Source organism: Aquarana catesbeiana, linkage group LG04 (assembly GCF_042186555.1).
Source record: "Aquarana catesbeiana isolate 2022-GZ linkage group LG04, ASM4218655v1, whole genome shotgun sequence".
Taxonomy (NCBI): domain Eukaryota; kingdom Metazoa; phylum Chordata; class Amphibia; order Anura; family Ranidae; genus Aquarana; species Aquarana catesbeiana.
Genome location: NC_133327.1, coordinates 618,914,134 through 618,935,856, shown reverse-complemented (window position 1 = coordinate 618,935,856; position 21,723 = coordinate 618,914,134). Strand labels below are relative to the sequence as shown.

The 21,723-nt window shown below is 43.0% G+C and overlaps 1 protein-coding gene across 5 annotated transcripts in view; it reads right to left on the bottom strand.

Annotated features, from left to right (window-relative positions):
- Positions 1-1,459: 1,459 nt before the first annotated feature.
- The window catches only part of CDC42BPA (CDC42 binding protein kinase alpha), a 360,647-nt gene continuing 340,383 nt past the window's right edge, over positions 1,460-21,723 (bottom strand). For 3 of the 5 annotated variants that reach the window (XM_073628296.1, XM_073628295.1, XM_073628298.1), the window contains 4 exons: positions 20,846-21,031; positions 16,836-16,953; positions 15,589-15,743; positions 1,460-1,924 (listed from right to left, as the gene is read on the bottom strand). In XM_073628296.1, the coding sequence (XP_073484397.1) occupies positions 1,793-1,924; positions 15,589-15,743; positions 16,836-16,953; positions 20,846-21,031 (591 nt within the window). In that variant the 3' untranslated portion in view covers positions 1,460-1,792. The remainder of the gene's footprint in view (positions 1,925-15,588; positions 15,744-16,835; positions 16,954-20,845; positions 21,032-21,723) is intronic. The other 2 variants (XM_073628297.1, XM_073628299.1) reach the window with 1 other exon arrangement.

Genomic DNA, 21,723 nt, shown 5'->3' with positions numbered 1-21,723 from the left:
ATCAGTACTGCACCTAATTAGTGGGATATTTTTACTTGCTGCCAAATAACACTGCATTATTCGCTCCTTGATCACATACAATGGACTTGTAAAATCTTTCATCTGACAGGAAATAATCAAAAGTGATAACCTGGGGATATGGTTCCTTGTATGACTTGCTGATCTGACACCCAGCATAGGTGTACAGATAAAAGGGATAAATGATTGAAATAAAAACGCGGGCGATCTAAAGGGGTCTGTTAGTACAGCACTGAAAAAGGTCATTTCCTGAGAAATGTAAAGTTTGTGTGGAACTGCAGCCACCTTTACAAACAAATATCTCTCTTTATACTGGGCTCAGTCCTATGTCATAATGAGAGGCGACTACTTGTTCTATCTTCCAAGAGGACCTGTCAGCTTGTTTTAAATGGCCTGCTTATAAAGCAGGGATAGCGAGGTGCTATTAGGGTAACCGGTCAGTACCCAGACTGTAAATCAAATGGTGCCGACACATACCTTTAGATCTATCACTTTGTAGACTGAGAGCCCCAAAGCGTACTCTGCGTGCCCTTCTGATTCTAACAAGAGTCTCTACAATTTTACTTACTAAGGCTTAACCTCGGAACTCAACTCCACTCATTAATAAACCCTACTCTCCAATGAAAGGACTTCTGTGGTCACAATGGGTTCTGTCATTGGACAGGGAGATGATTGGTGGGCAGGGCCTAATTGAGTCCTCGCTACATAGTGAAATCACGATCAGGGGGGCACATAGGACACCTAAAAACGGTGTCTGCTCTCAGGAAGGACTTTTCAAAGTTTAAAATGGCTTTCAGGTTGACTTTAAAGGAGCATTGTCAACTTTATATGTTGAGGACCCACCTCCTGCTAGGCAAAGCATAAGGTAGCTGCTCTCTGCCTAAAAAAAAAAAAAAAAAAAAAGGATTTCTCAGACCACCAATGTGATCCCTTGCGGATAACCTTAGCTGGCAGCATCTTCCATTAAACTAGCTGAAAGTGTGTACTCCCTTTAGTGCGGACACGAACATGGATAATATGGCGTGGATGACTATAAATGACCTATGAGCGACCGTGTGAGTCAAACCTTAAAAAACAAAAAGTGTGATTGTATGGTAAGTGTTGAGTTAAGCTGGTTTATCCAATAGCAATCATGAACGCAAACAATCCGTCATTAAAATTACAGAATCTCTCTTTTTTTTTTTTTTTAAATATGCTCTACTCTCAGAGGAATACATCATCCTTATATATACATATGCGATGTACTATTTAGATTAAACTCTTTCATAGTAAAATACGTTACCGATGACGCAAGGTGGGGGGAAGGGGGTGAACGGACAGCGGGGGGGTAACATTCAATGTCTGGTAATGCACCTGACGTGAGGTCCCGCGAGAGGGAGAGGTGACACAGTGCTGATTCCTCAAGTCTGAGGGCTGCTACCGGGGCGGCACTGGATCCCCCCCCCCCCCCCCCCCAAACTCCCATCCCACAATTCCCCACCGTTCTCCCCCAAAATGGTTGTTTCCTGTGTGCACCATGTTTGAGCTTGTTGCTGCCTTTCCTTGTGGCTAATGGATTTTATGGCAACAAAGCCACATTGTAAACTGTGTGAAAAGCAACCAATTCTACTAGCTAGAAGGTTTGTTCCACAACAAGCTGCCTCCTTACGAGTCCCAGGCATCACGGTGCTGTGTTGTTGAGCTGTGTAAGATATCGGGGGGCCCCTCCACGCCAGTCCCGGACAAGCTGGATTTTAGGCGGCTCTTTTTTAAGCAGCGGTGAGGGGTGTGAAGTTCATGCGTCCCAGCTGACATGGTCCGAACTCTCTAAGGAACTGCTCTTGGTCTTGTGAGGGGACACTGGGCTCGGTGGGCTGCTGAGGTTGGAGCTGTTGGAGGCCGTCGAATGTCTTGGTGAGTCCGAGTCCTGGTGACCGACAAGAGATGAAGAGGTTACAAAGCAACTTTAGACAACAAAACCCAATCTGAAAATTTCTTCTGCTATCATACGGGCAAGTATTAAAGTGTTACTAAACCCAGGACCCTGCATTCACTATATCTGGTCTCCCACACTACACAGACCATGGGAATGCAATAGTTTTAGTAAATATAAACTGCTAAATACCTTTTTCATCTGCAGTATATAGCAGTCTTGTGACTTCTATCAGTGTCTGGTTAAAGCTTGTAGGAGGAGTTTTTATTCTCTTCTGACTGTCCAGTGCTGGTTGGCCCTCTGCTGATCACATGCACTCTTCCGAGAAAAAAAAAACTCTCTAGCAATAGACACCAAACTGAGCAGCTTGTCCCCCTAGCCTCTGTACTATCAATAGATGGACTGGGGACATGGGAAGAAGGGGAGGATCAGGGAAGACAGGATCAAACAGGCTTTTTACACAATGCAGAGGATTAACCCCTTAGGTTCCACAGTGAGTATAACAAGCATGCTTTACTGTATATAAAGACTGATTTTACTGTTGTGGGTTTAGTAACACTTTAAGATTATGGTCAGCCCTTTAAGACTAAAGGAATAATTTATAATCATTGAAAATTCCTCCAACAGCATCAGTGCGTTGTGCAGTAAAGCCTTCTTAGAACAGAAGGTTATTTACGTGTCTCATTCCTTCACATATTACAAAACCAAGAGGATTATTGCTCATGTCAGAACAGAGGGCAGAGTCATGCAGATCATTCCTTTAAACCCCAAACTGCCAAATGCTCATCCAGAACTATTGGTGTATAATGCAGATACAGCCAAATATTACAGAGATTGGAATAAATGGCTCTTTAATATCAGGCTATATTTGCATGATACACCAGTGGTTCTGAATGTGAATTTGGCCATGGAGGCATAAAAAAATGATGTGCATGGCTCCTCCCACTGTCCTAAATGAGGCATTATTTCTCCTATTTGTGGGATATGTGAAGGATTTAGATGTGTGAATATTTCCTGTTTCAAAAAGCTCTACTGTACCAATGCTATCCAAGATGCACTGTCATCAGAAACGCCACCCAAATTACATATTTTGAATTGCCAGTTTGAGCAAGTCTTTCAGAGGGCCCGTAAGTGATCATGCAGCTTGCAGTTACAGTGAAAATTTTATTTTAATGTAATCAGGTAATAAGTTGCCTGCAGTATCACCAACTCAGGATTAGATGTTCCCAAAATACCAGGTTTCTGCTATCAGAGTTCTACACACCAGGAGGACTAGATGTACTCATGTCTCTGCTACTAGAAGGTTCTACACTGCCAGGAGGATCGAGGGGAAAAAAAGGCATCCAAGAGGTGCTGGAACTCTGATATAGGTTTATACGAAGTGGTGAGAGGACGAAAACATTTGAAGAGCCCACTGACTTAAGTTCGACTGCTCATGACAGACAAGGTTCCCCAGCAGATTACCAGAAAAAAAAAACCTGCATACATGGAAGGAACCAAAAGATAAAATAGTCCGATTTCTTTTATTGGTATTGTGCTAAAAGGCAGCCAACGTGTTTCAGGGGTCAAAGGAGCTACCACTTTATCAGGGCTACTACATAATATAATGTAAATATAATTGTAATTGATAAAATCATGTATATGTTAATGTTAGGCTCATGATTTTACCAGTCACAATTATATATTACTTCTATTATGTTTTGTTGCAGCCTTGATGAAAGGGGCGATTCTTTGACCCCTGAAACATGTTGGTTGTCCTTTAGCAAAATACCTATAAATGAAATTGGACTCTTACTTTTGGTCTGGTGCTCCTTCCATGTATGCACATTTTTTGCAGGAGGATCAAGTGTACCGAGGTCACTAACAGTGGGTTCTACCTTATTTATCATTTATGTGCTGACCTGTACCATGTCAACTCGTTGTGGTTTCTTGTTCTTGGTATGTTTTATACCCATTTTTACTTAAAGCAAAGCTCCACCCAAAAGAGGAAGCGTCGCTTGTTCGCATGCCCCCCCCCCACTGTCACATTTGCCACTTTTGGTTTTGTCAGGCATCCGCTCCCACTTCTGGGTAAGATCGCTGCTGTGATCTTTTGAGTATGTCCGGTCCCTCCTCTTTTCCCCCGCGGCCTTCTAGGACACGCACAGGTCCCAGAAGAAAGTGGGACCATTCGGAAAGCGCAGCACGACTTGCGCATGCGCAGTAGGGAACTGGCTGTGAAGCCTGAGGGCTTCACTGCTGCTTTTCCTTACTGAAGATGCCAGTGCCTGCACCCGAAAACCAATTGAAGAATCGGCTTGGGTGCGGACATCGCTGGATTCCTGGACAGGTACGTGTCTTTATATTAAAACTCAGAAGCTATAGTATTTGTAGCTGCTGACTTTTAATTTTTTGGGGGGGAGACTGGAGCGCCTCTTTAATAAATACATCTTGATAAAACAAAAAACAAAAAAAAAACAAACAAAAAAAAAACAGTGGGTTCTACAACACCAAAGGGTTCTACACCATCAGGAGGACTAGGTATAATCAGGTCAGTACTACTTGAGGATTCTATATTGCCAGGAGGACCAGGTGTATTCAGGTCTCTACTACCAAAAAGTTCCATACTACCAGGAGGAGCAAATGTGCTGAGGTTACCACAAACAGAGGGCTCTGCGACTCCAAAGGGTTCTACACCATCAGGAGGACCAAGTATATTGTGGTCTATGCTACTAGAGGGTTCTACACTGCCTGGAGGACCAAGTGGGATCAGGTCTTTTCTACCAGAGGGTAGTACACTGCCCAGAGGATTGGGTGTATGGAAGTTACTGCTAACAAAAGGGTTCTACACCACCAGGAGGACTGGATGTACGTGGGTTTCCACCACCACGCTTTCTACAATGCCAGGAATACCAGGTATACTCAGGTTTTTATTACCAGAGGGTTTCACACCGCCAGGAGGAACAGATGTACTCAAGCAAAACCAGATTCAAAAGCAGAAGTTCTGGGCCAGCCAGGCTATATATAAAAAAAGGAAGAAAAAAACTGTGCCACCACACTCAGTAGATGAGCTGCTGACACTACAATTAGACAAATTGTGTAAAGAAAGTGGTAAGGATTTAAGTGCAGCGCTAAGTAACTAGTGATATATGTAATAATGCAAACATATAAGTGACAGTGCACAGTTAAACATACATTAATGACATTGCCTGCAAAGCAAGACTAGTATGCAAAATGGTAAAACAACATATATACATAAACATATTGAGAACCTAAATATCCATTAACCACTTCAATACAGGGCAATTTCACCCCCTACCTGCCCAGGCCAATTTTCAGCTTTCAGTGCTGTAACATTTTGAATGACAATTGCACGGTCATGCAACACTGTACCCAAATGAAATTTTGATAATTATTTTCACACAAATAGAGTGTTCTTTTGGGGGTATTTGATCACCTCTGTGGTTTTTATTTTTTTGCGCTTTAAACCAAAAAAAAAAAAAGGCGACAATAAATATCCTAAATTTAAAAAAAACAAAACAAATTTTTTCCTCAGTTTAGGCCGATATATTTTCTTCTACATATTCTTGGTAAAAAAAAAAAAAAAAAAAAAAAAAATCACAATAAGCATATATTGATTGGTTTGCGCAAAAGTTATAGCGCCTACAAAATAGGTTGATTTATGTCATTTTTATTTATTTATTTATTTTTTTACTAGCAATGGCGGCGATCTGAGATTTTTATCAGGACTGTGACATTGCGGTGCACAGATCGGACACTTGACACTATGGGACCATTGACATTTATACAACGCTCAGAGCTATAACTAGCAATTAATTACTGTATAAAAGTAACTGGCAGGGAAGGAGTTAACACTAGGGGGCGATCAAGGGGTTAAATGTGTTAACTAGGGAGTGAGTCTAACTGTGGGGGGGATGGGACTGACTTGGGAAGGAGACCGATCGGTGTTCCTATATACTAGGAATACACAATCTATCTCCTCTCCCCTGACAGGACCTGAATCTGTGTGTTTACACACACATGTTCCTGCTCTGTCACAAGCGATTGCTGGTGACTGGCGGACATCGCGTCCATCGGGCACGCGCCTCGGCTCCACGGTGAAGCGGCGGAAGCCAAGGATGTCATATGACGTCCGCTCAGGATGGTAGATCCCATCTACGGATATCATATTACTACAGTCTGGTATTGAAGTGGTTAAACTGCATCAAGAGACACTTAGATGAGTCCAAAGTGAAAAAAAGTAATTTTTCAAACAGTGCAAAATAGGTGGACATTTGGACTTCCTTCCAGCCAAGGATGACCGACAGAGGTGTGTGCTCAATGCAGCAGGGAAACAATATTCACCATCAAATGTGCTACCACCACGAGTGAAGGTAATAGTGTACTCTTACCAAATAGTGTGGGCTGCCTGCCAGCAGCAGAGAGCCAAACAAGCAAAACTGATGGGGTCTTTAACATCACAGAAACCAGCATGTGGATTGTACAGCAGTGCAGATTCTACAATCAAGCTTTCAGGGACCAACATCAAGAAAGCATAACGATCCAGGTTCAGCATATAGAGACTCATTGGCTCTTCCAGTCAACAGGAAGGAGACATACAGGAAAAAAAGATCGCCACATAGCATAAAATCCTTGCCTAAAAATGTATTAAATAAAGTATTGCACTTACATCAATGTAGATTAAAACAAGCTTTTGTATAATGTGATCACAAGGAGAAGAATGCAGGGTTGTGGAGCCAGCGCGGTATGTCCTAACGTTTCGTCTACCAAGACATCATCTGGGGTATGATGTCTTGATAGACAAAACGTTGGGACGTACTGCGCTGCAGGGCAGTTTTTTCCACTGGGTACGCTGGGCAGTTGCCCAGGGGCCCCACTTGCCTGGAGGGCCCCATCCAAGGCCGATCCTCAGAGCTGCAATCTGCTGCTTAAGTTGACTGACTGCACTGGTTGCTCACTTGCTAGAATTGCCGGCCGCCCAGCGTCTAGCTAGCAACCAGTGACGTCAGTCAGAGGCCACGGCCGCCCCAACATTCATAGCGCGCCATGGCCGCCCCTAGCGGCTAGTGAACAAGCTCCGCTCACCTCAGCCATGTTTTTCAGACAGCGTGGAGAGGGAGCAGAGTCCTGATTGATATCTGGCGCTGCCTTGCTGCTGTGAGTGACACACTGTACTGCACCAGGCTGGCGGCCTCAAGTAAGTCTAACACTGTCTACTTAAGTAAGTTCAAGTTGTGCATCAAACACAGCCACTGTCTGTGCCCCTCAAAAGCTGCCACTGTGCCCATCAAACACAGCCATTGTGCCCATCAAAGCTGCCACTGTGCCCATCAAATGCAGCCGCTGTGCCCATCAAACACAGCCGCTGTGCCCATCAAAGCTACCACTGTGCCCATCAAACGCAGCCACTGTGCCCATCAAAAGTTATATTGTCCAAACGTTGTGTTAATGTTTAAACACTGATTTTGTTGGAAGTACCAATAAATATAGCCTTATTGATAATTTGCATTTTTATTCTCGTGCGTGATTGTGTAGACAGGGCCCCAGTGCACTGTATTGCCCGGGGGCCTATAATGCTCTTAAGATGGCCCTGCTGCGCTGGCTCCACAACACTGCATTCTTCTCCTTGTGATCACCGCTCCTTGAATACACCGCTCCTCCACCGCTCCTGCCCATTTAAAACAATGGGGCAGCGCCACCATACCGCCGGCAAAGTGCCACTGCAGTGGCTTTTGCGGGAGGATCTAACCCTTTTTTGGGCACTAGCGGGGGGGGGGGGGGGTAAAACCGTCCTGCCAGTGGTTGAATAGCGCTACTAAAACAACGGTAAAGCAGCGCTAAAAATGTGAAAGGGGTCTTAGTGCAATACTTTATTTAACCATATGCCGACCGCCGCATGCCGATTTACGTCGACAGAATGGCATGGGCAGCCAAAAGAGCGTACCCCTATGTCCCTTTAAAATCCCCACCTAGCGGGTGCCACGGGAGCAAGCCCGCGGGTCCCACGAACTTGATGTTCGCCGGCGGCCCGCAATTGCGGTGAGGAGGGGCAGTACGGGGAGATGCCTACGTAAACAAGGCATTTCCCTGTTCTGCCTAGCAACATGACAGGGATCTACTGCTCCCTGTTATCGGGAGCAGTGATCTTTGTCATGTTGTAGTGAGCCCATCCCCCTACAGTTGGAACACATCTAGGAAACACACTTAACCCCTTGATTGCATCCTAGTGTTTAACCCCTTCCCTGCCAGTGACATTTATACAATAATCAGTGGCTATTTTTAGCTCTAATCGCTGTATAAATGTCACTGGTCCCAAAATAGTGTCAAAAGTGTCCGATCTGTCCGCCGCAATGTCGCAGTCACAATAAAAATCGCAGATCGCCGCCATTACTAGTAAAAAAAAAAAAAATGAATAATAAAAATGCCATAAATCTATCCCCTATTTTGTAGATGCTATAACTTTTGCGCAAACCAATCAATATACACTTATTGCGATTCTTTTTTTTTTTTTTTTTACTAAAAATATGTAGAAGAATATATATCAGCCTAAACTGTGTTAGAATTTTATATATATATATATATATATATATATATATATATATATATATATATATAAAAAAAAAATCGCAATAAGTGTATATTGATTGGTTTGCGCAAAAGTTATAGCATCTACAAAATAGGGGATAGATTTATGGCATTTTTATTATTAATTTTTTTTTTTTTACTAGTAATGGCGGCGATCTGCGATTTTTATTGTGACTGCGACATTGCGGCAGACAGATCGGACACTTTTGACACTATTTTGGGACCACTGACATTTATACAGCGATCAGAGCTAAAAATAGCCACTGATTACTGTAAAAAATGTCACTGGCAGGAAAGGAGTTAAACACTAGGGGGTGATCAAGGGGTTAAGTGTGTTCCCTAGATGTGTTCTAACTGTAGGGGGATGGGCTCACTACAACATGACAAAGATCACTGCTCCCGATAACAGGGAGCAGTAGATCCCTGTCATGTTGCTAGGCAGAACAGGGAAATGCCTTGTTTACATAGGCATCTCCCCGTTCTGCCTCTCCTCACTGCAATTGAGTTTGCGGGATCCGCGGGCATGCTCCCACGGCACCCGCTAGGCGGGGATTTTAAAGGGACGTACTGGTACGCTCTTTTGCCTGGCCGTGCCATTCTGCCAACGTAAACTGGCGTGCGGCGGTCGGCATGTGGTTAAAGTATTGCACTTACATCAATATAGATAAAAACAGGCCTTTGTATAATGTGATCACAAGGAGAAGAACACAGTGTTGTGGAGCCAGCGTCGTGCGTCCCAACGTTTCGTCTATCAAGACATCATACCCCAAATGATGTCTCTGTAGACGAAATGTTGGGACATACCGCGCTCCACATCACTGCGTTCTTCTCCTTGTGATCACATTATACAAAGGCCTGTTTTTATCTACATTGATGTAAGTGCAATACTTTAATACATTTTTAGCCAAGGATTTTATGCTATGTGGTGATCTTTTTTTCCTGTATGTCTCCTTTCTGTTGACTGGTGGAGCCGATGAGTCTCTATATGCTGAACCTGGATCGTTATGCTTTCTTGATGTTGGTCCCTGAAAGCTTGATTGTAGAATCGGCACTGCTGTACAATCCACATTACAAAATATTTTACAGCGCAAAATATTTTGTAGGTCTTATAGCAGCACCATCTTGAATTTAAACGCATTGTATGGTGTGCCCCCCAAATATGTTGTTGTATATTGTAATAGGCCCTGACCAGGTCTTTTGGGCTGGAGCACCCCTCCCCCTCCTCATTACCTCTTATTTAGTGGCCACCAGTGTATAGGATGTATCCCCTTCAGTTCTCCCACATAGAGGAGTTCAGCTCCCATGGTTGAGACAAAGGATCTTCCATTCTATTACTAGAGTAGGACCCACTAATTCGGGGTACTTTGTCGCAGTAAGTGGGCATAGCACTATATGACCATATAGTGTGACCAAACCCCCGTATTTTTTGAATATGTTCAGGTGTTTTTAACTAGCCCTGCAGGAAATGTCATTCTTGTATGTGTGCGCTGTAAAATATTTTGTACTGTTTGTAGGTCTTATAGCAGCACCATCTTGAATTTAAACGCATTGTATGGTGTGCCCCTCAAATATGTTCTTATACAATCCACATACTGGTTTCTGTGATTTTTAAAGACCCCATCAGTTTTGCTTGTTTGGCTCTCTGCTGCTGGCAAGTAGCCCACACTATTTGGTAAGAGTACCCTATTACATTCACTGGTGGTGGTAGCACATTTGATGGTGAATATTGTTTCCCTGCTGCATTGAGCACACACCTCTGTCGGTCATCCTTGGCTGGAAGTCCGAATATCCACCTATTTTGCACCGTTTGAAAAATTACTTTTTTTCACTTTGGACTCATCTAAGTGTCTCTTGATGCAGTTTAATGGACATTTAGTTTCTCAATATGTTTATGTATATGTTGTTTCACCTTTTTGCCTACTAGTCTTGCTTTGAGGGCAATGTCATTAAAGCGGGATTCCGGCCAGCTAAAAAAATGTTTTTAAGGTCAGCAGCTACAAGCTGCTGACTTTAAATAAATAGACTTACCTGTCCTGGGTGCCCGCGATGTTGGCCGCCCGAGGCCGACCCGTCCCTCGGCTCTCGGGTCCCAGCACCGCCATCCTAGGTAAGGGAAACAGGCAGTGGAGCCTTGCGGCTTCACTGCCAGTTTCCTACTGTGCACGCGCGAGCAGCGCGGCGATCTGTGAATGGCCCCGTGGTTTTCTGGGAACACACACAGTTCCCAGAAGGCAACGGGGCCGCTCAACTAGAAGCAGAACACGCTGCGGAATAGGAACAGGCAGATTAGGAAGACTGCCTAGCAACAAGGGTTCAGGTAAGTATAAAAAATTTTTTTTTTCAAATGTTTTTTTTTTTATTTTTTTAGGATTTTTGGTGCAATTTTTTTTTTTCAGGGTGGCCCTCCACTTTAATGTATGTTTAATTGTGCACTGTCACTTATATGTTTGCATTTTTACATATATCACTAGTTACTTAGCGCTGCACTTAAATCCTTACCAGCCAGGCTGTGTTTACTTAACAGATTCCTAATGACAAATTGTGGAGTGTAATTCTAACATACAGATGATGTAGTGCAGTCAAGCCATAAAGTACATCTAAAGCCATAAAGTATATCTAAAGCCATAAAGTATATCTAAAGCCAAACCCCTGTCTAGTTCTTCTGCTGCCTCTGTACCATTTGCAAGATTTTCCATTGCTGTCTGTCCTTCAGAAACATGAAGTAAGAAGAAATCTCTACAAAGTGATGGCAAATACCCTCTTAGAAAACGGTCACTGGAACATTATTCACCACCGAGAAATTTCCCTTCCATTCCCATTCTAGTGATAACTGTAAAATGTAGTGATTCTGTCATTTAATGTCCTAGCGACAACAGTCACCAGGACAAACAGGACGAATGTTCCCAACTGGATGCAGTAATAATAACCTCATAGGAATTCCAATATTTTCTCACTCTGTCCAAAACTAACAAAACTATTGGCTTTAGATACCCTTTAACTTGAAGTGGGGTGAGTTTACAAAGACGTGTTCTGTGAGAGGCAGCACACAGTGTGTGAAAGGTGCAATTAGAGAATATTAAATATACTAGCAGTTTCTATTGAGAATTACCCCCTCTAATGGTCAAAAGTAGCTTTGCACCAGTTTAAAATGTACTTCTGCCCAAGTCAAAGTTTGTTGCCTGTTTCAAGTAAACAAAAAAAATATCACAAAAGTAGCAAGAAAACATGTTTATTTGTACAGAAAAAAAATGTTGCAGATATATATAAAAATGCCCAAATAACTGCCTGTTTAGATGCCGAATTAATGCCCGTTCACAATGCCCTCTTCCTTCCCTCTAATTGCTTGTTTGTGCTGGAGACTGCACTCGTCTGCCTGGATCAGTCACTGGTTGTGGGTGGGTGGATGGCTGTGTTGGCAAGTAGGAAGGAATTTCATCAGCGGGTTGTGCACAGTATTGAATAATGGCTTGACTCTCTTGGGGTTTGGGCTGCTGCCTTCTGGGTACAGCTTTATGGTCGTTTCCACGTGTACAATTGGAAAAGTAGCAAGGAAGGAGCACCCATGTCCAAAGGCATGCAAACTTGAAGGTAGGTTAAAAGGTGTTCATTGAAAATATTGGTAAGTACATCAGGCCGATGTACTTACCAATACATTCAATAAACTGTAATGTAATGACATAGGAGTCTGCTCAATTTTAAGTTGATCTAAATTTTCTGTTATCCACTGTAAGCAGATTTCAGACAGGTCTTCACATGTTCAGTGGGAGGGTGTTTCCTGAAACATGTGAAGTACAAATTCCCCTGTCTCTGCTTCCTTTAAAATCAGTCAAATTAAAGCTTCAAATGTGAGCTTAGATTTTATTTCTGGCTAAGAAAATCTTCCTAGTACTGTCTCATCAGACTTTCTCTAGACCAAGAGGAATGTGCAGTGGGTGTATTTGAGAATTCCTTCCATTTTACAAACAGGTGAGCAAAGGTGTTCCCAGATCACCAGATTATATAAAGGCAATGGGGATAACTGGTGCACTACAACAAAGTAAGGATAAAATAGGGAGCCTGTATTTCAAGAGGTAAAGTACATGTTCACATTAAAAAATCCAACCCTCCCATACCTACCCCCTTTAAATTTAGTTGTGTCATTCCCCCTAGCAGGTCCATGTTTACCTCCTCCAACGGCTGCAGCCTCCTATGGTGTCTGTAACCCATACTCTTAAATCTCGAATGCAAGGCTGCCACCACACTCACATAACTTGAATGGCACATACCTGTACTGCAGGAGCAATGCTCAATTCAAATCTATTGGGGCAGTTGGTGCACAGATATGTACATTCCTGCACTAGATTTCCACTGCTGCAGCCATGGGAGGGCAGGGTGGAAGGGGGCTAGGGAGAGGGTAGTGGGGGATTTTTGAAAAACATGAACTTGTACTTTAAAGTTTGGAATAGGGTGGAATGGAGTCAGAAGGTGTGTGTGTTATATATATATATATATATATATATATATATATATATATACACACACACGCATACACACACAGTATCTCACAAAAGTGAGTACACCCCTCACATGTAAATATTTTATTATATCTTTTCATGTGACAACGCTGAAGAAAAGACACTTTGCTATAATGTAAAGTAGTGAGTGTACAGCTTGTATAACAGTGTAAATTTGCTGTCCCCTCAAAATAACTCAACACACAGCCATTAATGTCTAAACCGCTGGCAACAAAAATGAGTACACCCCTAAGTGAAAATGTCCAAATTGGGCCCAAAGTGTCAATATTTTGCGTGGCCACCATTATTTTCCAGCACTGCCTTAACCCTCTTGGGCATGGAGTTCACCAGAGCTTCACAAGTTGCCACTGGAGTCCTCTTCCACTCCTCCATGACGACATCACAGAGATGGTGGATGTTAGAGACCTTGCGCTCCTCCACCTTCCATTTGAGGATGCCCCACAGATGCTCAATAGGGTTTAGGTCGGGAGACATGCTTGGTCAGTCCATCACCTTTACCCTCAGCTTCTTTAGCAAGGCAGTCATCTTGGAGGTGTGTTTGGGGTCGTTATGTTGGAATACTGCCCTGCGGCCCAGTCTCCAAAGGGAGGGGATCATGCTCTGCTTCAGTATGTCGCAGTACATGTTGGCATTCATGGTTCCCTCAATGAGCTGATAGAAATGGACAAAGAAGTCTGGACAGCCGCACTCCGGAAGAAATTTCATATGCCTTTAATTGTAAATCAGGATCATAAAGTGCACAAGACACCAAGGCCGAGTGGTACAGGAAAACAGCTGACACGTTTCACACTTACACTAAGTGCTTACTCATAGCTTCCCTCAATGAACTGTAGCTCCCCAGTGCCGGCAGCACTCATGCAGCCCCAGACCATGACACTCCCACCACCATGCTTGACTCTAGGCAAGACACACTTGGCTTTGTACTCCTCACCTGGTTGCCGCCACACACGCTTGACACCATCTGAACCAAATAAGTTTATCTTGGCCTCATCAGACCACAGGACATGGTTCCAGTATTCCATTTCCCTAGTCTGCCTGTCTTCAGCAAACTGTTTGCGGGCTTTCTTGTGCATCATTTTTAGAAGAGGCTTCCTCAATTTGATGCACTGTGTGGCGTATGGTCTGAGCACTGATAGCCTGACCCCCCACTCTTTCAACCTCTGCAGCAATGCTGGCAGCACTCATGCGTCTATTTCCCAAAGACAACCTCTGGATATGACGCTGAGCACGTGTACTCAACTTCTTTGGTCATCCATGGTGAGGCCTGTTCTGAGTGGAACCTGTCCTGTTAAACCGCTGTATGGTCTTGGCCACTGTGCTGCAGCTAAGTTTCAGGGTCTTGGCAATCTTCTTATTTCCCTTTGGGATTATTAAAGTATTCTGTATAGCCTAGGTCATCTTTATGTAGAGCAACAATTCTTTTTTTCAGATCCTCAAAGTGTTTTTTGCCATGAGGTGCCATGTTGAACTTCTAGTGACCAGTATGAGAGCGTGAGAGTGATAACACCAAATTTAACACGCCTGCTCCCCATTCACACCTGAGACCTTGTAACACTAACGAGTCACTTGACACCGGGGGGGGGGGATGGCTAATTGGGCCCAATTTGGACATTTTCACCTAGGGGTGTACTCACTTTTGTTGCCAGCGGTTTAGACATTAATGACTATGTGTTGAGTTATTTTGCGGGGACAGCAAATTTACACTGTTATACAAGCTGTACACTCACTACTTTACATTGTAGCAAAGTGTCATTTCTTCAGTGTTGTCACATGAAAAGATATAAACAAATATTTGTGTGTGTGTGTATATATATATATATATATATATATATATATATTTTTTTTTTTTTAACTTCTGATTATTGAATCATACCTTGTTCTCACAACGTAGATCCTTGCATATTAAACCAGGTTCAGAAACATTATGACTGTATGTAGTAACCCCTCAATATGTGCATGAAAACATATGAAAAGTATTTGTATTGCTAGAGCTGTCCAGCAAGAGATATCCAAACCAACGCAGAGAATATAGCATACCAGGAGTGCTGCTTCAAAGGATAACATGTCTAGAATGTTTTGACAATCTAGAAAAAGAATGGGACACAGATGGCCAAGAACCCTATGTTTTACGTGGAACTAAAGGAAAAACATTTTTCCATTTTGGATATCATAAGGGTGGGTTTTTCAGTTTTTTTTTCTTGTGTCCTATTACAGAGACTTCCCTTCACTTCCTGTCCCATAGCCAAAAGAGGAAATGAGAGAAAATCCCTCCAAACTGATTGGAGTCATTAGTTGTCATCAGAACTAATGCCTCCATTAGAAGATTCCCCCTCGTTCCCTCTCCTGGTGACAACTCAAAATTTGGGATTTTGTTTCACTTTTCCTCTTGTTGATAATGGTAAACAGGATAAATAGAGAGCGTAAATCTCCCTAACATGGGCACAGACAGCAATAATAACCTGACAGGTGTTCTAATCCCTCTCCTCTATCCAAAATTAAGAAAAAGGGTTTTGCCTTTAGTTAAGATTGAAAAATCTTATGTGTGTACTCATTGCTCACCTCTCTTTCATATTCCCGAGCTGGGGCATCACTTCCTTGGTCAAGTCCTCCAGAAGATAGAGACCCATCGGACGGTGACGTCATAGGCTGCCGCTTTGCTCCATAACTCCCTCCCGAGAATTCTCGCCGCAGCGCACTACCATTCTGCGATGACCCTGGAGGCAAAGGAAGACCATTTGTTACAAACGAAGTTGGTTCTGTTGGGGAATAAAGTGCATTATATGGTGTACATCAGTATGCATAGCATCCAGAGGGTTACAATTTTTAGAAACTCACACAGCTGAACGTTTAGTTTAGTAGTTGAGCTCCAACAATCCCTCATTAGATCAGTAATAATATAGACCAGAGTCTCACAGCTTTGATTTATATTAGGTACCCCATTATAACAAGATGATTCTTAGGGGTGAACCAAGTATTCGAGGGGATTGAATGAAGGCGATTCAAACCAGAAGAGGAAGAGCATATGGCCAGTGTGTGGGGAACAGCACCAGGTAAATACCAAAATAAAAGCTGCTTTTTTTATTATAAAAAAAATGATGGCCTTCCATTAAAAAATATGTATTACAGCACATAATTATAAGCACATCTGCACTTACAGCTTTCTCTTAGTCCCCCTGCAAAGTCCCGCAACTACCTGTTGATCCTGCCACTAAAGTCCACCTAATGCAGCTTCCTGTGATGATGTGACAAGCTGAACTGCTTCTGAATTCAGAGCAGAGTTGTCATTCTCATGTAGGCTGTGCCTGCTTACACTACAGTGGGATGGGAAGATGTTACATGGCTTTTAGGATTGTCACTGATGATTCGCAAGTCTGTATCTTGTCAGTCGGCACCTGACCACACCTATCCCAACCCTGTGCTTCCTGGATGGACAGCATTGCCTGTGTTACTGAAACCTCCCACAGTGAGCTGCAGTGCCTGGGAGGGAGAGCGTATGTGGATTTTAGACTTGTTTGGACTGATACAGGAGCCTTTAACAAATACTGGGCTGGTAAAAAAAAGAAAAAAAATTAGAACTGGGCTTTGATTGTATAGATATTGTAAAAATCCAATTAAAATGTGTATGGCCAGCTTTAGGTTTGCAAAGATAATAACGGCACTGAGAGTTTTAGGTCAACCCTGAACTAAATTTTGAAGTCAATAAGGGCAGACGCGTTCTCCAAGTGCTAGTAGATTTGCCCCCTCATTAGCTGCGGTGGTAGGGAGAACATATTATGCTGTGGCTGCTGTGGGCAGTTAACACTTACTTGCAGCGAGGCCACTGCTGGCACTCATTGACCGGCCGGGCTCACCGCGCGACTTGGTGATTGACGGAATACTGACAGAACCACTGAACATCGACCGACTGTCCTGGGTCCGGGGATTCTGTATGCGGCAAAGGGAAGACACGTCAGTTTGCTTTGCCACTCAGCAGGACGAGGAGACAAAGGACTAATATAAGCTAATAAATGAAATCAAAGCGGCACAAAGGAGCTGCAGACGATAACAAAAGCAGAGCCTGCAGCTTCCCCTCCGACGACATGATGACAGCAAAACCCCACAATGACACTCCACTCAAACACAGCGCAACACAATGAGCACAATGTAGGTGATGGGACTTCTGAGTGCAACGTAATAGAATGATGGAAGAAGTGTGGACTGGCTGAAAGGATATCAAAAGCTGTAGATGTTTTAAGTGAGCTTGCTAGACAGGACTGTTCTGTGTGGCAGAGTTATGTAAATTTCAAGGCTGGATGGACAGAAATACAGATCCTTAGGCAGGTTAAACAGCTCTCAGCCATATATTTTATTTGCATGTCTAGCCCGGAGTTTAGCTTTAAGTCAAACTATTGCACCTCTGTATGGCTACCTCAGCACCTAAAGTGTCAAATAATTCTATTGTCTCAAGGGACAAATGAAATGTCACCTCCGTAGAGGACCAACAAATATGGAAAACATTTTGACCTGCTCATCGCAAAGAAATACATATTTTCACAGTATAAATTGCATGTATAGGCAAAACTTTTTTTTGGATAGAGTAAGGATGCATTAAAGTAAATTAAGGGCAAAACATTTTTTTTTTTTTTTGGATTTGGGTAGAGTGGCGAGGAGTTAGAACTATTGTTAAGGGTTTTATTGCTCTCTGTGTCCCAGTTAGGGAGAATCATGTTCTCTAATTGTTCCGATCACTGGGAATGAAAGGGTAAATTCAATATTTTAAGACATAGATGGCAAAAAATGTTTACAAGTGTTTTAAACATTCACATCCATGTGCTGTAGTGCATTACCATGTGCTGCAAGACGTTGGATTAGTGTGCTGGGGTGGTATTTAAAAGTAATGGCAACGCAACACACTGCTGTACAACATTGCCCAAAAGTTCTGAGAATTAAATAAAAATTAATTTTCACAAAGTCTGCTGCTTCAGTGTTTTTAGATTTTTTTTTGTCAGATGTTACGATGGTATACTGAAGTATAATTACAAGCATTTCATAAGTGTCAAAGACTTTTATTGACAATTACATTAAATTTATGAAAAGAGTCAATATTTGCAGTGTTGACCCTTCTTTTTTAAGATCCTCTACAATCCTCCCTGGCATGCTGTCCATCAACTTCTGGGCCACGTCCTGACTGATGGCAGCCCATTCTTGCATAATTAATGCTTGGAGTTTGTCAGAATTAGTGTTTTTTTTTCACCTGCCTCTTGAGGATTGACCACAAGTTCTCAATGGGATTAAGGTCTGGGAAGTTTCCTGGCCATGGACACAAAATCTCAATGTTTTGTTCTCTAAGCCACGTAGTTATCACTTTTGTCTTCTGGCAAGGTGCTCCATCATGCTGGAAAAGGCATTGATCATCACCAAACTGTTCTTGGATGGTTGGTCGCTCTCAGAGGATGTTTTTGTAACATTCTTTATTCATGGTGGTGTTCTTAGGCAAAATTGTGAGTGAGCCCACTACCTTGGCTGAGAAGCCACCCCACACATGAATGGTCTCAGGATGCTTTACTGTTGGCATGACACAGGACTGATGGTAGCGCTCACCTTTTCTTCTCCAAATGACCCAAACAATCGTAAAGGAGATTCAGAGAAAATTACTTTACCACAATCCTCAGCAGTCCAATCCTTGTACCTTTTGCAGAATATCAGTCTCTCCCTAAAGCTTTACCGGGAGAGAAGTGGCTTCTTTGCTGCCCTTCTTGAAACCAGGCCATCCTCCAAAAGTCTTCCCCTCACTGTGCGTGCAGATGTACTCACAACCGCCTGCTGCCATTCCTGAGCAAGCTCTGCACTGGTTGTGCCCCGATCTCGCAGCTGAATCAACTGTAGCAGACGGTCCTGGCTCTTGCTGGACTTTCTTGGGCACCCTGAAGCCTTCTTCACAAATGCAGTGGAAATGTTTTTTATGGGATTAAGTTCATTTTCATGGCAAAGAGGGACTTTGCAACTAAACAATTCATCTGATCACTCTTAATAACATTCTGAAGTATATGCAAATTGCCATCATAAAAACTGAGGCAGCAGACTTTGTGAAAATTAATATTTGTGTCATTCTCAAAACCCCCTGGCCACGGCTGTACACGTTACTGTGCATTTACGGTAAAGAACTGCAAAATGTGTATTTTAAAATTTAATAATGCAATGCACAGGTGTGAAGGGACCCTACGTGCTGTCTCTTTGCTCCTTGCACATCAGCAATAAAAATATGGCAGAGGCCCCAAATTCAGCTCTTCTCTATCCAAAACCTAAATGCATAACTAAAGCTTTAGTTTTGGATAGAGTGGAGAGGGGCAGCTGTCAGATTTTATTGTTGTCTGTGTCCCCAATGGGACACAGATGGCCAGAAAAAAAAAAAAAATCAGACAGGGGCTATAATCCTTTCTTACTGTATCCAAAATAATAATAGTTTTGCATGTATCAACTTTAAAAAACGTAACTTTATATAATTCAGCTTTCCTAAAAACTTAGTGAAATGGTGCTTTGAGTCTTAAAAAAAAAAAAAAAAAAAAAGCTGCTTGAACATAATTGAAAACTTTGTAAATGCATGAAAAGCCTGCTGTACACATTGCCCTTATACAAGCTGAAGCCCGTGTGAACATGGCCTTAACCAGGTAACAACTGCCCGCTGCAGTTGTACTGCGGCAGGTTGGCTCTCCTGTGTGACTCAAGTCATTGTACGTCGGCTCGCGCAGGTGCAGTTGCAGACGGCGAGCCCTTGCGCCCACTGCAAGTGGCGGGAGCGTGCCCGCGGGTCGGGCAGACTTGATGTCCACCGGTGACCTGCGATCACTTAGTACAGAGGCAGAATGGGGATCTGCCTTTGTAGATGAGGCGGATCTCCATTCTGACAGGAGACATGACAGAGATCTACTGTTCCCAGTGATTGGGAACAGTGATCTCTGTCATGTCCCAGGCAGCCCATTCCCCTACAGTTAAAATCCCAGGGAACACACTTAACCCCTTGATCGCCCCCTAGTGTTAACCCCTTCCCAGCCAGTGTCATTTTTACATTGATCAGTGCATTTTTATAGTACTGATCAATATAATAATGTCACTGGTCCCCCAAAATAATATACCATAACCAGTAGTAACAACAAAAAATATATAAAAGTCCCTAAATCTATCCCATAGTTTGTAGACGTGATGACTTTTGCGCAAACCAATCAATATATGCCTATTGTGATTTTTTTTACCAAAAATATGTAGAAGAATATATATCGGTCTAAACTGATGAATACATTCGTTTTTTTATATATTTTTTGGGGATATGTATTATAGCAAAAATCTTCCCCCCCCCCCCCCCCCCAAAATTGACGCCCTTTGCTTATAGCGCAAAAAATAAAAACCACAGAAGTGATCAAATGCCACCAAAAGTAAGCTCTATTTGTGGGAAAAAAAGGACGTCAATTTTGTTTGGGTACAGCGTCACGACAGTTAAATCGACAGTGCCGTATCGCAACAAATGGCCTAGTCATTAAGGGGGCAAATCCTTCCGGTCCTTAAGTGGTTAAAGTGAACCTGTTTTGCCCTTCATAGGCAAAGCACAGTTTCATTGTAAATAATATTTAAAATCTCGACAGGTCTGAAAAATAAAAAATCAGTAAGCCCTGCCCAGTGATGTGATCCTAAAAGAAAACATAATGGAAATTCCCTCTAAATGAATGAGCTGATGACGAAGGGTGCTGGGTGACAGAGCAGGCACAATGGCATGAAGCAGTGACGATGAGAAGCCAGGCAGACCACACAGGTTAGTACAGCGAAGGGGCTCGCCTGTGCGTACCCTGTGATTGGCAGGGGTGGTACTGAGAGACGGGGAGGAGTAGGAGGAAGAGGTGGGGTGTGCGGGTTCGGAGGACAGGAAGTTTTCAGCAGAGTTTACAGTCATGTGATAGACGTGCTCAAAGTTGCTCGGAGTGGAGATCAGGCTGGAGTGATGGCGGAGGGGGGATGGATAAGGGGACCTCGGCTGATAAAGAGACAGAAAGGAAGACACAATCAGCACAGGGAAACAGCAAACCCTTTCCCTGCCAAAGGACGTCCCAGGAGGGAGCGGAAACACCAGGGCCTGTAAAACCTGTCTGGGGAGACACACAAGACAATATGGCGGGGCTCCCAACTACTCCACTATGCTGTATAACATATTTGAAGGGGAATTTATAGTAACCCTGTTGCCAAATTTAAGATTTAAATAACACAGCTTCATGTAAAGAATATATTTACTTCCACTGCTGCCTCATTAAAGAAGAATCATTCTTTGAAATCTCCTGGGAAACCAACACTTCTGGAAGTGTGTATCTCCTGTGTCCCTTGTAGCTCCCTCTAGTTCCTCCTGACAAGTTCCATGTCTCCACATTGCCAACCAGTAGCACCACAAAGTTACTAATTCACTCCTTTGTTACCTCTCACCTTGACTATTACAACTCCCTCCCCAATTACCTACCTCTAGGATATCACCTTTCAGTCTATCATGAAGGCTGCTTCAAGGGTCATCCACCTTACCAACCACCAACTGCTCAGTGTCTGCCACTCCCCTCTGCCAATCCCTATGTTGGCTTCCAATCACCCAGCAAATAAAATTCTAAATGCTAACAATATCATACAAAGACATTCTCAACATTGATCTACATCATCAATCTCATCTCAAAATATCACCCTAAC